General features: G+C 39.9%; 1 protein-coding gene across 5 annotated transcripts in view; it reads right to left on the bottom strand.

The window, feature by feature from the left end:
- Positions 1–19,481, bottom strand: part of LOC132280235 (uncharacterized) — a 34,458-nt gene extending 14,977 nt beyond the window's left edge. For 4 of the 5 annotated variants that reach the window (XR_009471519.1, XR_009471520.1, XR_009471521.1 and 1 more), the window contains exons 1-2: positions 18,808–19,481; positions 10,189–10,357 (exon numbers count right to left, since the gene is read on the bottom strand). Coding sequence is in view for 2 of the 5 variants with exons in the window: in XM_059782418.1 (XP_059638401.1) it covers positions 10,189–10,357; positions 18,808–19,311 (673 nt within the window). In the remaining 3 variants the exon portion in view is untranslated. The remainder of the gene's footprint in view (positions 1–10,188; positions 10,358–18,807) is intronic. The other variant, XM_059782417.1, reaches the window with a different exon arrangement.
- Between the last annotated feature and the right edge of the window lie 366 nt (positions 19,482–19,847).

Raw genomic sequence — 19,847 nt, 5'->3', positions numbered from 1 at the left:
TGATAATAGTGAATTTCCAAATTTATCATTGTTAAAAGACAAAATAGTACTCCGTAATTAGTGCACTCCTTTAATTAAATCAATGTCAGAAGGATAGTTTGGGAATGTTATAAAAAATAGTACAACCATTTTTGGAATGGGAAATGTATTTTGGGACAATCCAAAATAGAAAAATGGACAAGAATTTTGGGATGGAAGAAGTAACTAATATATATGATGATCAAATACGCACCTTCCTTTGATCAGCCATGCACATATGTTGCACCTTGTGTTTAGGATCCAAAAGACCTTTGGCACCATAGTGCACATTGAACCTTCAACAACTATGACCCGAATTGACATGGTAACTAAATGTGTCATGTTCGTGTTTGACTTGCAAATCCATTTATAACTAACCTGTGTAATTAAACGTGTCGGATAAATATGTTGTGTTCGTGTTAGAAATGACCCATTTAACACAATGTCTCGTGTTCGTGTTAGAAATGGCCCTAATAGTATGGAATACTAATTAAAAATAAAAGTATACATAATCTAGACTACAAAGACGACCAAGAAAAGCGATTAGTTTCGTTAGCAGATTTGTCTATACTATTTATTCTAGTTGTGTTTTTCTTTTTTAATAAATAAAATGTATTAGAAAGCGTTCAAACGGAGAACGCATCCCAAGAGATAAACAAGGAACCAAACAAAAACCCTACGGAGCCAAATAACCCAAAAAGTCCACAATCTCATCTAAAGATATACAATTTATTGTAGCATGGCGCTTTCTCGTGCTTTGTGCTTTCTGGGTTTTGTGCTGTTATCACGTTCTGGAGGAATGAAGTCCTACTCGACAAGGACATTTAATGTAAGAATTTATAGCACACAAGATTTTATTTCGAGGGAGTGGGAGAAGATGATTCTGACGCTGTTTAGGTGGCATTGGCTAGACCAGTCTCAGGTCACATCCCTTTGTTGCGGGACTGTGGTGGATTGTGGCAGAAAAAATAAATAAATAAATAAATAAACACATTCAGATTTGAAAACATGTGGCCTCAGGCGAAGGCTTCAAGGAGATAGTGAAGCATTGGTAAGAAAGGTATGAAGTAGAAGGTAGATAGAGCTTTTTCCTTGTTAGCAAGGTTCACCTTTTAAAAGAGGATGTTCTTTTTTCTCAAAAGTTCAAGCAAACACACACACCCACTATATATATTATGCCTCCACCGAGACTTGAACACTCAGCTTTCCCCATTCCGGTTTGGGAAGGAGAGCTTATAGCACCTAGGCTAGTGACCATTCGTAAATATAAGATTTTTTAAATGTGCATGTTAAGAAAAGGAATAAGGAGGTGTTTGGGAACCCTAATTGGAGGAAGGACAGAATATTGATAGCAATTGTTGTGTTTGATCGTACAGAGGGAGCGGGGGTTTAGACAAGTTAGTGAGGTGCAGGGGAGAGGAATGCAACCTTAGGGCTCAGGAAGATTACTATATTATAAGAGATTTCGTGGCGGCAAAAGTCCAAGGATTTTTTGTAAGGACCCGCCCAAAACCAGTGTAGATATTGGCTATTTTGCACACTCTCCCACATCGCTGGAGGGGAGAAGTTCCTGGCATTTATATATGTGGATACCCCCTAACCATGTAGATACGTTTTGAACAAAATCATGAGCACCAAGAGGAGAGTGTGCAAAGCGGACAATATCTACATGGGTTTTAATTAGGTCATGACAAATGGTATCAGAGCCCATCCCCAGCCGAAAATGGGAGAGCGTGCATAAGCGCACGGGTTGGCCAACAATGACGCTAGGTCCTAAGAGAGAGTGATTGTAACTTCCCACATTGTCGTGGGAGGAGAAGTTGTTGATGCTTATATGTGTGGACGCCCTTAACCATGTAAGCGCATTTTGAGCATCGGAGGACAATGTGAAAAGTAGCAATATCTAAACAGGTTCTGGGTGGATTGTGACATTTGTGGCTCAAGGAAGGGGATTGAAACACGAAATATTTCATAGGTTTTTTTTTCACGCATGATTAAACAACTGAAATGTATGATGAAATAATTACATATTGGGCAATACAAGCCCAACTAAGTGGAGCAAAAGAAGCCCAATGAAGGGAAACAAGGGACAAGCCGAATCCGAGGGAGTACCCATATTGGAGAAATCCTAGTGAATGTTCTTGTGTGGAGCAAGGAGGAGGATGTTAGTACGGAGATGATGTCATTTGAACAGTACTTGCATATGGAGAGCATCAAGCAACAACCACTGCTGGATGGTTTGGAGTTTGATGTGATCTCAGCAGAGGATAGAGAGGAGATACAAAGACCATTCACGGAAAAGGCGGTGGTTTGTACCTTGAAGAGTTGTGACAAAGATAAGGCACTGGAAGGTGGTGAGGAAAGAGTTAATGGGGGTGGTCCACTCTTTCCAGGTGGGATGACCGGTATGAGAAATGCATAAACGCCAATTTTCTAACACTTATCCCAAAGAAGGGGGGCGAATGACATCAAGGACATTAGACCAATTAGTTCAATTGGTAGTGTTTACAAACTAATAGCTAAAGTCCTACCCTTGAGGTTAAATAAAGCGGTGAATGATGTAATTGGGAGACCTGGAATGATTTTGTTAGAGGGAGGCAAATATTGGATTCTGCTCTAATTGCCAGCATGTGGCTCCATGCTGAGGAGCAACGTGCCCGTGTGACGTGTAAGCGTGATGTAGAGAAGTCTAAAGATGTAAGACTTTCCTGCTTTGTATGCTAAAGAGGATGGGTTTCAAGGAGAGGTGGAGGAGGTGGATTTATTTTTGCATCTCTATAGTGAGGTTTTCAATTTTGGTGAATGGGGCCCCATTTGGGTTCTTTGGTAGCTCTAGAGGGTTGAGGTAGGGGGTTCCCCTTGTCCCCTTTGTTGTTTATTAATGTGAGGGAGGCATTCAGTAAGCTGACGAGGAGAGCAGTGGATCTGGGCAATATTACAGGTTTTAGAGTGGGCAGGGATACGTCTTTGCAGTTGGAGATAATCCCATGTTTTGTTTGTTGATGAAATAGTTGTTTTCTGTGAGGCAGATGAGGCTCAATTCAGGTATCTTCAAGTGCTTTGGTGTGCTTTGTGGTTGTGTCTGGCCTAAAGGTCAATATAGGGAAAAGTGCGTCGGTGCGAAGGTGGGGGAAATGAGACTTTCTGGCTGATATTCTAGGGCGTGCAGTGGGACATTCTGGTCAACGTATCTGGGTTTACCATTGGTAGATCCACTGACAAGGGTGGCTTCGTGGGATCCACTCGCTAGATCGGTTCAAGAGGAAACTTACAAGGTGGAAAAAGCAATATGTATCAAAGGGGGGCGACTTCTACTCTTGAAGAATACCCTTTTGAGTCTTCGAACCTAGTTTCTCTCCCTCTTTTAAACTCCAGCATCGTTGTTCAGAAGATGGAGAGATTCCAAAGGAACTTCTTGTGGGGCAGTAAGGAGGACAAGTTCAAGTATCAACTTTTTAATTGGGAGGAGGCCCATTCAAGTACATGGTCTCGGGATTCAAAGGTTGGACTTGTTCAACAAAACCTGGTTGGGGAAGTTGCTTTGGAGATGCGTGATCAAGTGTTGTGGAGGAGGGTCATTAGTTATAATTCAGGAAAGGGAGGGGTGGTTGGTGCTCCTTGGAGGTGCGTGCGCTGGCAGGGGTGGGTGAGGAAGTTATCAGGAAGGGTTGGATGAATTCTCAACACATGTTAGGTTTCGAGTGAATAATGGGAGGAGTATATGGTTTTGGGTAGATGACTGGTGTGGAGAGAGATTATTTTTTTTTTTTGATAAGTAAAACAGAAAGACCAATAAATAAGGTAATCGTGGGTGTCCGGGCCAGCTTGCGCGCACCTCGACTAATCCCATGAGGCCCTGAAGTTAACGATCGGACAAGCCGCAAGCCTCCAATGGCCTTGCGGAGTCTCGAACTAGTGACCATTGGGGAGCAAAACCCAAGGCCTGACTAGCTGAGCTACCCCGCAAGGTTAACTGGTGTGGAGAGAGATTATTACTCGTGGTTTTTCAGAGACTGTTTCGGATTGCAGCACACAGACTTCCTACCATAACCGATTGTTATCGCCTTAAAACAGGAGGCTGATTTGATATATACAATTCATAAGACCATCTCAAGATTGGAAGGTTGAGGACTTTGTTGAGCTATTGGGGTTGTTGTATAATTTGTAGATCGGTGAGGAGGAGAAGGATGAATTTGAGGTCCTCCCTTTTATAAGTGATTAGTGAATGTGGAAGGGCTGCATTTTTCCTTGTAAGGCTATTTGGGCACACAAAAACCCCTTTAGAGGTAGCTGTCTTAGGCAAGGTTGTTAGAATCGGGATTCTACGTACAATCATTTTGGGCTCCGCAGAATTGGAATCGTAGAATCGGATCGTGAATAGTAAGATTCTACCAAACTAATAAAAATACAACTCAAAGTAACTTTCTAAACAAAAACTATCCTTAAACAATTGTCTAAGGGGTATGTTCATATAAAAATATTCAAACAGATCTTTTAATTTTTAAATTTTAAATTTTCTATTCTCCTTTTTTTTTTTTTTTGGGAGGTAAGACAAAATTTATATAAATGCAAATATTACATTGGGCTTCAAAAACCTGAAGTTTGCAAAGCCCGTCAGCCTTAACTGTACAATAGAACAAAGAAAGCAAAAGCAAAGAACAAGGCACAAGACCAATCTAGTTGGATAAAACCATAGCAACAGATGAGAGAGAGCAAATTTCCCTGTTCCCCTGTTGCAATTTCCCAAATATCAGTGGCAGCCGGCAGCCCCTCTCGTGTTTCTCAGGTAAGCCCTCTTAATCTCTTGTTGTCTCTCTCTCCTACTCCTCCTCCGCTTCTTCTTCTTCTTCACCGAAACCCCAGCGACTCTTTTTTTCCTTTTCTTTTTTCCTCGGGCATCTTACCTCTTCGTTGGAGCTACTTTGTCGACCGCCAAAAAGAAGGAATTGTGGCACTATGCTAATCGATCTAGGGCTTCTTCTAATTCTGACAACTCTTAAACCCAAAACAAGACCACAAACATGGAGTAATTTAGAATCAATGGGATCGTATAGAATCGTACGATCCCACGATTCTACCCACACTCCCAGCGATTCTACACAAGCAACGATTTTTAGGCGATTCGGATCGATTTGGGCGTGTTGGATCGTAAAATCGTGCGATTATACGAGTTAGAAACGCAATTTTAACAACCATGGTCTTAGGGCGGACAACCTTAGAGAGGGATCTGACCATTGATAAACCTCAGGAGAAGGTAGAGTCAGCGTAGCTGATCGTCAACTGGTGTTGTATGTGTAAGATGGATGAGAAGTCGGTGAACAATCTACTCTTGCATTGCCCAGTGACTAGGGACAGATAGGGCTTTATTCTTGCCTGCTTTGGTGTTTCTTTGGTCATGCCTCATTCTACAAACAGCATGCTTACAGCTTGAAGAGAAAGTACAATGGAAGCAAGTTCGAGATGCTTGGAAAATTGCTCCTCTTTGCTCGTGGTCAGGTATTTGGTAGAGAGAGTAATAGGAGATCTCTTGATGGGAAGGAGACTCCTACTTGGGCACTCAAATTCTCTATTCTTTCTATATTCTTATTTTTGTTAGTTGTTATGGTAAACGGTTGAAATTGTAAATTTGTAGAAGATATGATAATTTTAGGGATAGTTTGAGGATATAGCATATTGTTTTGGCTGTGAGCTTTCTATTTGGGTTATGCTCCCTTTTCAAGCGCTATTTTATGATATGTTACTTATAAATAATACTCCCTCCGTCCCAATATAAATGTCACTTTTGGGGAGTAGTAATTTTTAAGGGGACATGTGGGACATGCATTGTCCCCCTGGAAAATTACTAACTTGCCCTTTTTTTTAATATTCAAGTTTGAAATTTTAAATTCCAAGGACATATATGGAAATATGTGAAATATGTTGTTTGAAAAAGGAAAGTAGACAATTACTTTGGGACAACCCAAAAAGGAATGGTGGACAATTACTTTGGGACAACCCAAAAAGGAAAGATGGACACCTTTTTTTTGGGACAGAAAGAGTAAATAGATAAAGCATTAGCACTTCAATAATGGATAAAAAATGTAACTTCAACTAATATTTACATTGCCTTCTATTTATCAAAAATATATATATATTTACATTGCCTTCTATTTATCATATATATATATATATACATTGCCTTATGATTCAAAACTGAATGAATTAATACTTGTAAACTGCAACCTCAATATCATGCTCTCATATCATAACCATGACTTGAGTTCTGTACTCAGTCCAGGTTTGGTAGTAGACAATTAAGAATCCAAGTAAAAATGATTTTTATGAAGAAAAAAAAATCAGTAATATTATGCAACAACTATTGAACATACCAAATCTCTAAATAAATAGTATATATCTAGGAAACATGGGCACGCCTAAAAGGGCAAAGAATCCGTGTCGGAGAGTTTGAATACTACATTTATTGCTCTCATTCCGAAGGGGGGGGGGGGGGAGTTTGGAGGTTTGGGATTTTAGACCTATCAGTTTGGTGGGAAGCATTTACAAATTAATTGCCAAGGTCCTTGCTTTCAGATTGAGGAGGGTTTTGGATGGGTTCATTTCTGATTCTCAAAATGCCTTAGTGGGAGGTGTCAGATTTAAGACTCGTCCCTTATCGCTAGTGAGTGTGTGGACTCCAGAATGTGAGTGGGTTCCTGGTGGTTTCTGTAAGTTGGACATTGAGAAAGCATATGATCACATGAGTTGGAGCTTTTTTCTCTATTTGTTGGAGAGGATGAGAAATGGAGGAGATGGATAGAGTTATGTATTTCGAGTGCTCAATTCTCAGTTCTCGTGAATGGAGCTCTAATGGGTTTCTTTCCCAGTTCGAGGGGCTTGAGGTAGGGGGACCCGCTTTCTCCCTTTTTGTTCCTTATTGTGATGGAGGCTCTAAGTAGATTGTAGAGGAGGAATGTTGACTTGGGATTCCTGAGAGGCTTCGAGGTGGGTAAGGACACAAATAGTCAGCTCGAGATTTCTCACTTGATGTTTGCTGATGACACTTTAGCGTTTTGTGTTGCAGATGTGCCCCACTTCAGATATTTGATATTTATCCTGATTTGGTTCCAAGCTGTCTCGGGTCTGAATGTGAATGGAGGGAAGAGTGTTTTGGTGCTGGTTGGGGAGGTTCCTGAGATTGCTACGTTAGTTGATGTTCTTAGGCGCAGCATTGATTCCTTTCCTATTTCCTATTTGGGTTTACCCTTTGGTTCGCCTTGGAGGAGTGTGGGGAGATGGGATCCTATGGTGTGGTGGAAAGATTCGAGAGGAGGTTGGCGGGTTGGAAAAAGCAGTATCTTTCTAAGGGTGGAAGGGTTACTCTGATGAAGAGCACTCTTTCAAGCCTCCCTACATATTTACTCTCACTTTTCCAGAGTCCCTCCTCTGAGAGGATTAAGAGGTTGCAGAGGAATTTCCTATGAGGGGGCTTGGGGGAGGAGTTGAAGTATCATCTGGTTAGCTAGGAGAAGGTTTGCTGCCAGATCCGGGTTGGAGGTTTTGGAATCAGAAGATTGGTGCCATTCAATAAGGCTCTCCTCGGGAAGTGGTAGTGGAGATTTGGGGTAGATAGGCATAAGCTATGGAGGAGGGGTGATTGCGAGTCGATTTGGGGAGGGGAGAGGAGGGTGGACCTCCGTTGAGGTGCGTATTCCAGGGGGAGTTGGGGTTTGCAAATCCATTCGGATGGGGTGGGATGAATTTTCAGAACACATCAAATTTCGACTCAGGGATGGTAGGAGAATTCGTTTTGGGGAGGATGTTTGGTGCAGTGATCGTTCTCTTGATCTTACTTTTTCTTGGCTCTTCAGGATTGCCATGGATAGACATGCCATGGTGGTTGACTACTATCGCTTTGATAGTGGGAGATCGTTTTAGGATGTTCGTTTCACGAGGCACTTCCAAGACTGGGAGATTGAGGATGTCATTGGTTTTCTGGAGCTATTGTATCACCAAGAAATTGTGGGCGGCGTTTCTGATGATTGGGTGTGGGATCATGTTACTCAGGGCCGCTTTGATGTTCGGTCCTTCTATAGATGTCTCATGGAGGGGGCAGGGGTTCCTTTTCCATGGAAGGCTGTTTGGAGCTCAAAAGCCCCTTTAAAGGTGGCTTTCTTTGCATGGACCTCTGTTCTAGGGAAGATATTAAACAAAATAATTTGAAGAGAAAACAAGAAGTTGTGGTCAATTTTTGTTGCATGTGTCTTAGAAATGAGGAGACGGTGGACCACCTTCTTTTGCACTGCCATATGGCTAGGGATTGTTGGGACTTGATGCTAGGTTTGTTTGGGGTTCAGTGGGTTATTCCCAACACTACCAGAGGGTTAAGTGAGGCTTGGAGAGGTTTTACAGTGGGGCCAAACCTGGAATGTTTGGAGGGTTTCGCCTTTGTGCGTTTGGTGGTGTCTGTGGATTGAAAGAAATAGGAGATCTTTTGATGGAAAAGTGACTACTATCTCTGCGCTTAAGTTCTCCATTATTACTACTCTTTTTTGTTAGGTTGTAGGGAGAAATTATAGATCCTTAAAGAAGATTGTTGATTTTTTGGACTCTTTGAGAGTGTAGAGGCCCTATTTGGCCTTGTGTGGCTCTCTTGGGATGCCCTCCCCCTTTTGAGTGCTTTTTATACCATTTTTACTTATTAAAAAATAATAATAATACTTAAAAGTTGTTTTATAAAAAAGTGTTATATTAAACAATCAAATATATATGCTTATATTTTAGTTCAAAGGTTCAAACTCTTGCTCAATCATCTTTGACTCTCTCTTGTTCTCCCACCAACCAAGCTTCGCTCTCAGTGGATGCTCTCTCTCTCTCTCTCCTCTTTTCTCTCTTCTTCTTTCTCCTCCTCTATTCTTTCTTTCTTCTTCTTTTTTTTTTTTTTTTTTGATAATTAAGCAAATTCAATAAAAGGCATTCAAAAGGGGAACGTGTCCCATAAACAACAAAAGGATCCTATGGACCCAAGGAAGAAATAAAGTCAGTTATCTCCTCTAGGGAGGAACAATGCCTGCCCAAACCCCAAACGCATAAAGATGTAATAAAAGTTGACTTAAGAACAACAATCGAGGATTCCTCTCCTTCAAAGGATCTATTTTTCTGCTCCCTCCACAGACACCACCATAAGCATAACGGCGCCGTCCTCCAAAACCCACAAGCATGACCTCCCACAAAGCATCCTCTCCAAGCCTCCTTCAGTCCTCTCGCAGATCTAGGCATCACCCACGAAACCCGAAACATGCCTAACAAAAGATACCAACAGTCAAAAGCCACTAGACAGTGCAAAAGAAGATGATCCACCGATTCTCCACCTATTCTTTCTTTCTTCTTATTCAACACAAACCCTAGATACTTCACTCTTTCCTTTCACAACAAAATTATTTTTGCATCTCTTTTTCCTTTTTCCTCTTCTTTCCATGAACTTTTTCTCTTCTATGAATTCTCACTAAGCCCTAATTCTGTTTTTAACAAAACCCCTATCCTCTTTATTTCTTTGTTTTTCTCTTTCTTCTTTCTATCATTCATTCTTTTCCCAGCAAAACACAATTTTTTTTTTTTCATTATTAGACTGATAAAAAAATTATACTACTCTTAATTTCTTGAAGTACATATTGTATTTATTATTTGTAGTGTCCGTGTCCTAATTTTTTAGGATTTGCCGTGACCGTGTCTTTTCGAATCCGTGTCCCGTAACCGTTTCCGTGCCTCTTAGGTATTTATGATACCTAGAGATAAGATTTACATATTTCCTCCCTCCATATTTTTCTTTTTCTTTTTCTTTTTCTTTATTTTTATCTCTTTTAGTATGAGATGCCAATCTATAGGATGCTCCCACCCAAATTCAAAATTGGATTTTTCTCAAATGACAAATAATAAAAAATAAAAAATTGTGCAACATATTATGAGGATAATGCAAATGAACAGAGTAGTACAGGTTAAAACAATGAAAACATACAACTGCATCAGGTTCTAAGCTCATAAGTACAGGTTAAAACAATGAAAATATACAGCTGCATCAGGCTCTAAACTCGTAAGGTATAAATAGAGCTTTTAAATCATGTAACTTATACTAAAATTATCATTCGAATGAAAAGTAATGAAAAATGAGGGCACATGCACCATAAACACACTTACCTGGGCCTTCACCGTGGATTGCATTACCAGATACATTAGTAGAAAAGGCATTACCAGCTGCATTAGTAGAAAAGGCATAACTCTCAACATTGGTTGCATCATTAACTGCATCAGTACGACTCGTAAACCATCGCCGGCTGTCGCAAGTGTTCCTCATCATCATTTGCGGCTAAAAATACAAAAATTCAGTCAGCCAAATTTGATGACAGATGAAGATGCAATTTTCATTTTAATTTGAACTCCTACAGAAGATCCAAATTCAAGTTCAAACCAAATTTAAAGGTAAACCAAAAGTCTTCAACAACAATAGGAATATATATATATATATATATATATATATATATATATATATATATATATATATATGCTACATGAAGAACGTAGCAAAGGGCAATCTTATTCAATCCAAATAATCAGTTTGATCAAGTCGGGATCATCATCTTTTTTTTATAAGTTTGGAATCATGATCATTCAAGGGCGGATTCAGGATTTCTCGTTGGGGTGGGCTAATATTAAACATAAATTTAATAACAAAATTTCTTATGCTAAAAAAAAAAAAAAAATTATAACATAATATAGATAAATATTTGAATTCAATGATATATTAAAGTTTTATTCATTTGGTTTCACCACATTACATTTTGCATGCTGGTTGGGGCCTTTATTTTAGTATGGTGGCCGAGTTGACTTGGGCTTCATTGAGTGGGCTAATTTTGGGGTGGGCTAATACTATTAATTTTTTTCTTTTTTTTGGGCTGGGCTAACATTAGTATAGTAAAAAAAAAAAAAAAAAATTTCGGGTGGGCAGGCTAATACTATTAATTTTTTTCTTTTTTTTGGGCTGGGCTAACATTAGTATAGTAAAAAAAAAAAAAAAATTTTTTTTTTTTCGGGTGGGCTACAGCCCACCTTTGCCTACCCGTGTAGGCCTTTGTGATCATTATCCTTCTCTTTATCCCATATAAATGGAATCGAGCATATCTATTCTCTTATTTCATTCTTTACTATTGAAATTCTTTTCTCCCATTATATTTAATTTTTGAATGGTGTCTAATTATCTCACATCGAGCATAAGCTCAAACAGTTTATAAAACTTATATATTGTTAATTTCATTCAAGCTGCCTCAACAATACAAAGGTGAGCCTTATTTATAGCCTAATCTGAACTTGCTCACTAAGGAAAGGAATGCAACTTGCATTCACTTTCATAATGACGTGGACCCCACTTTCTCACATGTCACCTTACTCACTAAGCAAAACAATGCAAGTTGCACTTACTATAATGATGCCCTCACGTGTCACTTCCTTGCTCACTAAGTAAAGAATGCAACTTGCAACCTCCTTCCTCACTAAGTAAATGCGACTAGCACTCACTTTCATAATGACACTCTCACGTGTCACGTTGCTCACTAAGTAAAAGAATACAGCTTGCACATTTTTATTTACCCATATAGTGATTATTATATATATTATATATCAAATCATGGATGCCCTGCATCAGACTCCTCCGCTTTAGAAAAACTCGTCCTCGAGTTAAGCTGAAAATAAAGCTGTTCACTAGGCAGGTGACACTAGACTAAATCAGCAGAAGGTAGGAGAAAGGACCATGCCCTCAGGAAGGTCGAATGCATAGGCATGTCCCTCTTTCGTCTTGAAAGCACACTTGTCTCCATAATCATCACGGATTTGATGATAATAAATCAAGTTAATATTCGAAAAGAATTTTGAGGCAACCACCATATCAATCTTATCATCAAAACATGGTATAGGAACCAACTCTTCAACTTGCCTCTGCAACACTTCATTCTCGACTGGGTTCATGCAGTATTGTTGCACGTTTGGTAAACTCATGCCAAGAACCAAATCTTTGTGATGTTGAATTTCTCGCATGGGTGATAAACCAACTGGTAACTCGTCTGAGATCAACTACTGTTATTCAGCTCATAAAGGTTGCACTGGATCCAAAACGAGGTGACTCTTTGCTCTTAACAATGATTGTCATATCATCGGATTCCTTTACTCCCTCTTCAAACTATGCCTCATCTCCAGCAAGAAAACAATGCCCCTCCACTTTAGAAGCTTTGGGCAGTTCTTCTTCGGTTGGATTCTGAATTTTATCATGTTCTACCACTCGCAATCTTCCAATATATCTCTCTATATGTTGGTTTACCGACTTTAAGAGATTATTGCATTCATTCAAGCAGTAGTACTCATCAATATAGTGGTTAATAGGTGTAAGTACCTTTGCATGCAATTTTGATATTGGTGGTGCGAGATCTCTTCATACTCTTGTGGGAGAAATCTGGCCATCAATAATTTCTTCATCTTGTGCCACATTTGGGCAGGTTGCTTTCTGAGCCATCTCCGGTGTCTTTGACTTTGTTCCCAGCGGGCCACCAGGATGTAGCACCTCCTTGAAGCTTGTATTGTACAAGCTTAACCTACTTGTCTTCGGGTATCTCCATATACTCGAAAAAACGCTCAACATCGTTCAGCCAGTCTGAAAAATCCTCAATATGAAGATATCTACTGAAACTGGGAAGATCAATCTTCATGTAACAATCATGAGTGTTCAGATATGTTTGGTTTTTGTCTGGCCTAGCTCGGTCACACCAATCCATCCCGAATCTTCCTAACTCCTCATTATCGGAATAATTCGCATAGGCTGGAGGCCTCCGTGGATTTACACCCATGTTCAGTTGACCGCGAGAAAAATCTCTAGCACGAACCCGAACAGGATCACGAACCTGGTTGCCACAAATCCCAAGACTAGCTATTTATCTAAACTGTTTTTCTTAAGTATGAATGACTGCCTTTGCGATCTTCTTCGGCAAAGCGGTTGCTGCCGAAACAATCATTCAACATCAAACCAGGGTAAATCAAGGCTCTGATACCACCTCACGTAACGGAAGCAGGAAAAGAGATATATATCTCACACCGAGCTCAAGCTCAAACAGATTATAAAACTGATATATTGTTAATTTCATTCAAGCTGCCTCAACAATACAAAGGTGAGCCTTATTTATGGCCTAATCTGAACTTCTTCACTGAGGAAAGGAACGTAACTTTCATTCACTTTCATAATGACGCGGACCCCACTTTCTCACGTCACCTTACTCTCTAAGTAAAACAATGCAAGTTGCACTAACTATAATGATGCCCTCACATGTCACCTCCTTGCTCACTAAGTAAAGAATGTAACTTGCAACCTCCTTACTCACTAAGTAAATGCAACTTGCACTCACTTTCATAATGACACTCTCACATGTCACCATGCTCACTAAGTAAAAGAATACAACTTGCACCTTTTCATTTACCCATATATAGATTATTATATATTATATATTAAATCATTCATGTCATGCATCTTTATTCTATCCCATATTGGTTATCCTATTTTTCTTAAAACTAATCTTATATTTCTTAACAAGTGTATCCACGGGTCTAAATTATACATGTCTAGACCACTTAAGTTGGCCTTCCTTATAATTTATTAGCAACAAGTGTAACTCTTGATTATGTCACACGTTAATCATTTACCATATTACTTCTAATTACTCGTATCATCTCTTTAAGCATTCTTATTTCTGCCGCACAAATGTGTTTCATACTTCTCATCTAGCTAAGCATTCTTATTTCACCTACACAAATGCATTTCATACTTCTCATCTAGCTAAGCATTCTTATTTCACCTACACAAATGCATTTCATACATCTCTTTTATAACCTGGCAAGCCTGCTCCCTTAGTTGGCAACTTCATCTTAATATAATCAGACCCCAAATTATTTGATTATACATCTGCTCGCATCACTTGTTGTAATTAGGGGTGCACAAAAAATCAGTGGAACCGGTGAATCGATCCGAACTGAACCAGACCGTATGGTTCAATCTAGTTTTGTTATGATTTGGACTGGTCCAATTCCAAAAACAGAGAACCGCTAACTCACAATTCAGTTCTGGTTTGGGGTCCAATGTCCATTAGGATTGAACTGTTAATGATATATATATATATGATGTTGTGGCTTTTTGCTTAATCATATAATTTCTTCACATTTATTAAGTTTGTTCATAGTTTTTTAATACATGCACCCAACAGAGATTTTGCCACTATTTTACATCATTTGAGTCTCAATCTCACGCTTGCTGAAAGAGAAGTGAAAGTAGGAGATGAATTGACAAAATCTCTGGGAGGTATGGAATCACATGTTAGAATGGTGGCACAGGTTCCTACTACTAAAGTCCAGAACTGTGGATATAACCGGACCAAACTGATCTCTTATGGTTCTGTTTGATTTTACAGTTGCTATGGCCCGCTTCTGGTTCTGGTTCTAATTTTCTAGGAACTGTTGGGATAAGTTTGGTTCTCATTTAACCCAGGGATGGTACCGAACCGTGTGCACCGCTAGTTGTACTATACACTCAACCTTTTTTTGGAGAAGTGAACCAAGAAAAGGCCCCAACATAGAGGTGAAAGTCAGTAAATGGAATTGAAAAATTAGCCTAATGCTGCATAAAGTTTACTTGGGTTTCTATGTAGTGAGTGAAAATAATCTTATCTACCAGTTTATCAACCACTATTTTTAAAATCAATGGAAGTGTTCTACCAAAGAAAAACAGCCAAGGGAGCACTGTCAGTGTCACTAAGTGGGCTCTCGATTTTTCGTACTTCCTAATTGTTATCCATCATCTCATGAGTTTGTTTTTGAAAACACGAGAGAGAGAGAGAGAGAGAGAAGAAGGGGGGGGGGGAATTTGTGAAGGAGGGTTTCTGATGTTATTTGTTAACCTTGCATGAAGATCCTGTATGGAAGTGCCCCTAGCTATTTCTACCAAAAGCTCACTCCGGATGCTTCATATTCCACCTATAACAACAGTATTCATTATAAGTGATGGAGAATACCAGAAATACACAAGAAAGTGGTCTACATGGCACATAATCTTGTTCAATGGAACTGACAAATTAATTGAATAATTACTATGGGGTTCATAATAAAAGGTTCCTGACAAACAATCTAGCCTGATGCTACAATTCCCCTTCCAGAAATGTTGAGCTTAATTGAAATACTGCAAAAATAAACCACCTATTCTGCTATAATCTCCAATATTTAAAAAGAACATGAAGCAAAAACAGAAGTAAGGTAATTGACATGTAAAAATAGGCAGAGACTACAAATCATAGTTTCCTATTACGCCCATGAATCCCACCGCTGGCAAAATTCCATCTTTTACGAATCAATGTCTCCCAGAAACTAATGGCTCCCTCATATGGATTAGTCCTTAGAAGTATTCAGAAGGAGAGGACTCCTCTAGTTAATTTACTCTATATGAAAATAGGACCTCACGGCAAAAAGAGCTCCCTCTGTCATTGTAACCTTCAATGCCTCTTTCCTTCAGAAAAATGTAAACACAGCATATCATCACCTCCTTACAGGGGCACGCTATAAACCAAGTCTAGTTCAAATGAACAACTTTTCAAATGAGCTTGAGTTTGCAACAATCTCGGAAGGCGATAGAGACGGGCTTGAAATGCCGTTTGGGAAAGATGAGGAGTTGGCGGCTCTAAGAAGCTGTGATGGGGATAAAGCTACAGGGCCGGAGGGGTTTACTTTAGCTTTCTTTCATCAGAATTAGGAGGTGGTGAAGGCTGAGGTGATGGGGGCATTGGATTCTTTTTTTCTGCATGGTTCTTTTGAGAAGAGCCTCAACGCTTCCTTCATCACTCTTATTCCCAAAGAGGGTGGAGCATGTGAGGCGAAGGACTTAGTGTTGTTGGGGTGGTGTATAAAATTATTGCAAAAGTCTTCAGTTGTGGAGAGTTCTCGAAGGGGTGATTTCAAACTCCCAGAATGCTTTTGTTGGAGGGCGTCAAATTCTGGATTCAATTTTGATTGCTAGTGAATGCATTGAGGCTAGGGAGAGAAGTGGTATTCCGGGGGTTGTTTGCAAGCTGAATATCGAAAAGGCTTATGATCATATTTGCTGGAATTTTTTGATGTACCTGAGGGAGAGAATGGGCTTTGGGCAAAAGTGGAGGTCGTGGATTTTTTTCTGTATTTCGACTGCTCGATTCTCTGTTTTAGTGAATGGATCCCCAGCTGGTTTTTTTGCTAGTTCTCTTGGATTGAGGCAGGGGGGCCCTCTTTCCCCATTCTTATTTATTATCGTCATGGAGGCCTTTAGCCGTCTGATGGGGGGGCGGGTGATCTTGGGTTCATTCATGGATTCTCGGTGGGTAGAGCTCCAAATCAGTTGGTCATCTCCCACCTTCTTTTTGTGAATGACACCATTGTCTTTTGTGATGCTATCCACCTTCAGTTGAGGTATTTACGGTGCGTACTGGCCTGCTTCCAAGTTGTTTCAGGGTTGAAGATTAACACTGTGAAAAGAGAGATTGTACCAGTTGAGGAGGTGGATGATATTCATGCCTTGGCATACTCTTGGGTGTGGTGTTGGCTCTTTTCCGATCTCCTACGTGGGACTCCCTTTGGGAGCCTCATCAAGGAGAGTTTCTGTGTGGGATCCGATTGTTGAGCGGTTTGGGAAGAGGCTTGCAAGTTGGAAAAAGCAATACTTGTCCGGGGGGGGGGGGGGTTACACTTATGAAAGGCACACTTCAAATCTTCCGACCTACTATATGTCGCTATTTCCGATGCCTAAGACAGTTGTTCGAAGACTTAATAATATTCAAAGGAAGTTTCTGTGGGGGGTGTAGGAGGTGAGTTCAAGTACCACTTGGTTAACTGGGAGAGGGTGTGCTCTCCAATTAATAAAGGGGGTTTGGGGATTCGAAGGCTAGATGTGTTTAATAAGGCATTGTTGGGCAAGTGGTTGTGGAGGTTCGGGAGAGAAAGGTTCAAGCTTTGGAGGCGTGTTATAGCTTGTCATTACGGGGAGGGCGATAAAGGGTGGATTTCTAGGAAGGCTAGGAGCCTAGAACCCCAGCAGGTATGGGCTCTTGGAAACTTATCCGTAGAGGTTGGGATGAATTCTCCAAACGTATTCGGTTCAAAGTTAGAAGCGGGAGTAATTTCAAGTTTTGGGAAAACAAATGGTGTGGGGATTCGGATTTAGCCAGTAGATTCTCTCGCATTTCCCGGATTGCTATGGCTAGAGATGCAGTGGTCGCTAACTATTATCGACTCGATAATGGGAAGGTGACTTGGGATGTGTAGTTCCACAGACAGTTTCACGATTAGGAACTTTTGGAGGTTACAGACTTCCTAGCATTCATCTATAAACAAGTGGTGGTCAGGGTGGGCAAGGACGAGATGTTGTGGGTGGGTACCCGGAGAGGAGTGTTCAAGGTCAATTTTTTCTACAAATGCATGTTGGAGCGCCCTGGCCTTATGTTTCCTTGGAAAGCCATTTGGAGGACAAAAGCTCCTCTGAAGGTGGCATTCTTCTTGTGGACTGTCGCTTTGGGAAGTATCCTTACTATTGATAACCTTAGAAAAAGAAGTCATATTGTGGTTGACATGTGTTACATGTGCAAGAAGATGGGGGAATCTGTCAACCATCTCCTTATTCATTGCTCAGTAGCTAGGGATGTTTGGGCTACGTTTTGGGTTGCGTTTGGTCTTCCATGGGTGTTCCCAGAATCCACGGTCGACTTTTTAAAGACTTAGAAAGGATGGACAATGGAAAGTCAAGTCAGAGATGCTTGGAGGGCCACTCCCCATTGTATTTGGTAGTGTCTGTGGCGCGAAAGAAATAGGAGATTCTTTAAAGGAGAGGAGTCTTCCATTTGGGCTATTAAATACAATATTCTTACTTCTTTATTTTTTTGCGTATATGGGCGGGATTGTAATTCAATGGATAGTCTTTTGAATTTTGTGGATAGCTTAAAGCTATAGAGCCGATTGTGGGTCCGCCGTTGTCTTCTTTGGGATCGCTCCCCTTTTGAGGGCCTTTCATAAAACCTTACTTATCCAAAAAAAAGTTCCTTTTGGGTTTTGAATTTGAAAAAGGAGTTGGAATTGGGATTAGATAGGAATTAAAATGAAATTCCATTTGTATGTTTCGAACAATTGGATTCGAAAGAAAGAAATTCAGTTTTTAGTTTGGATGTAAGATGGGATTCGAAGTGAAAATATTATTATATATAGATATAAAATTGTAAAATGAGTATATAAAAAAAATGAACTTAACTTCTCAAAATGTTCTAAACTAGAAATTTGTCTGATTGCTCGTAAATATCTTTAAAATATGTTTTTTAATAATTCTAGAACCAATTTTATAATATAAATAAGAGTAGGCGCAAATTCATTGAGGGTGATATAATGGTTTAGTGTTTAAACTTGAGTGCAGTTGGAAGATGTGATGGAATGGAATATAGAGATAAAAGAAAAACTACAGGGTAGGAAGACATTAGACATACGGAAAGTACTCGAGAGTCTATATAAACTAGTGGTTTGCATGGATTTGGTGCTTTGGAATTAATTAAAGAAAAATTAGTTCAAAATATTAAATTTTTCTTCTCCAATCTACCCGGTATTTGAAATCCCATCAATTGTAGTCCCAAATTGATAAAGCAAATTCTTTTATAAAAATAAAAAATAAAAAAACCTATTAGTTACAAGCACAACTTAAATATCCGATTCTACTAAAGTAATACTTACTTTCAAGCTAAACGCAATGTCCTTGAGCTCCGTTACGATATTTCCCATCTTGTAGAGGCTCTGAGGAAGATCGATGTTGCCGTAGTAACTCACTCGATACTCCTCCACGGACAGAGGATCATCATCCACCTCTTCCAAGGCATTCAGAGAGTTGTCTGCAACCAACAGTTTCAGCCCTTGCTTCCGGGTCACCGGCATGTCCATCCTAGCATATTTCTCGTCGTCGTTCAACACCTTGCGGGGGAATGTTGACCCGTCTTTCATAAATCGATTGAATGCTATGTTTTTCTTACCTTCGGCATGAGGAAGTTGTTTTGAACGTAAGTCCGAATCCGAATTGTTAGTTGGAATATCTGATTGGGAATTGGAGTTGATGGGAGCGAATGTGCGGAGGGAACAAACAGCCATTCGAGAGAGGAGCTTCGAGTAGATTGTGTTGAGAGCTCTTAATGCCATTGTTGCATCTAGGGTTTTTCGGTGTGAGAGGGAGTAGCTTAATGCCATTGTTGCATCTAGGGTTTTTGGGTGTGAGAGAAAATGGGTATAGAGAGCTTCTGTTTCAAGTTTTTGGGTGTGAGAGAGATGGGAAGGGTGTAGGTTTTCCTTTTCTTTTTTGGTTGGGTGGGAGGCATACAAAACTCCAACGTGCCTTGTGTGTTACAAACGCCGGCCTTCCCTTCTCTGTTTTTTTTTTCTCCCTAAAATTGTTAGAAATTTACAAGAGAAAATAAATGAGAGAATATCTATAATTTATATTCATGTTTAGATAAGTAAGAGCGAAAAGAAAAAATTTGACAATATTATTGTTTGGCTAACGCAAATGAGAGAAAAGAAGGAAACGGATAATAATGAAATTATCATCTTACCGGGGTTAATAGGGCAAATCATTTCAGCCTCCCCAACCGCCTCCATCTCTCTCAATTCTCGTTCTCACAAATCTGAACTCCCCCTCTCTCTCTGTGCAACTGTAAACTACAAAATCTACAAGAATCAGAAGATCAAAACCCATATATTTCAGTTTATCTATCTGTCTCCAAGTA

The sequence above is a fragment of the Cornus florida genome, unplaced genomic scaffold (genome assembly GCF_030987335.1).
Source record: "Cornus florida cultivar Cherokee Brave unplaced genomic scaffold, ASM3098733v1 CherokeeBrave_3.0.0_Hap2_Chr10, whole genome shotgun sequence".
In the NCBI taxonomy this organism is placed as follows: domain Eukaryota; kingdom Viridiplantae; phylum Streptophyta; class Magnoliopsida; order Cornales; family Cornaceae; genus Cornus; species Cornus florida.
This window is presented reverse-complemented; position numbering and strand designations above follow the sequence as displayed.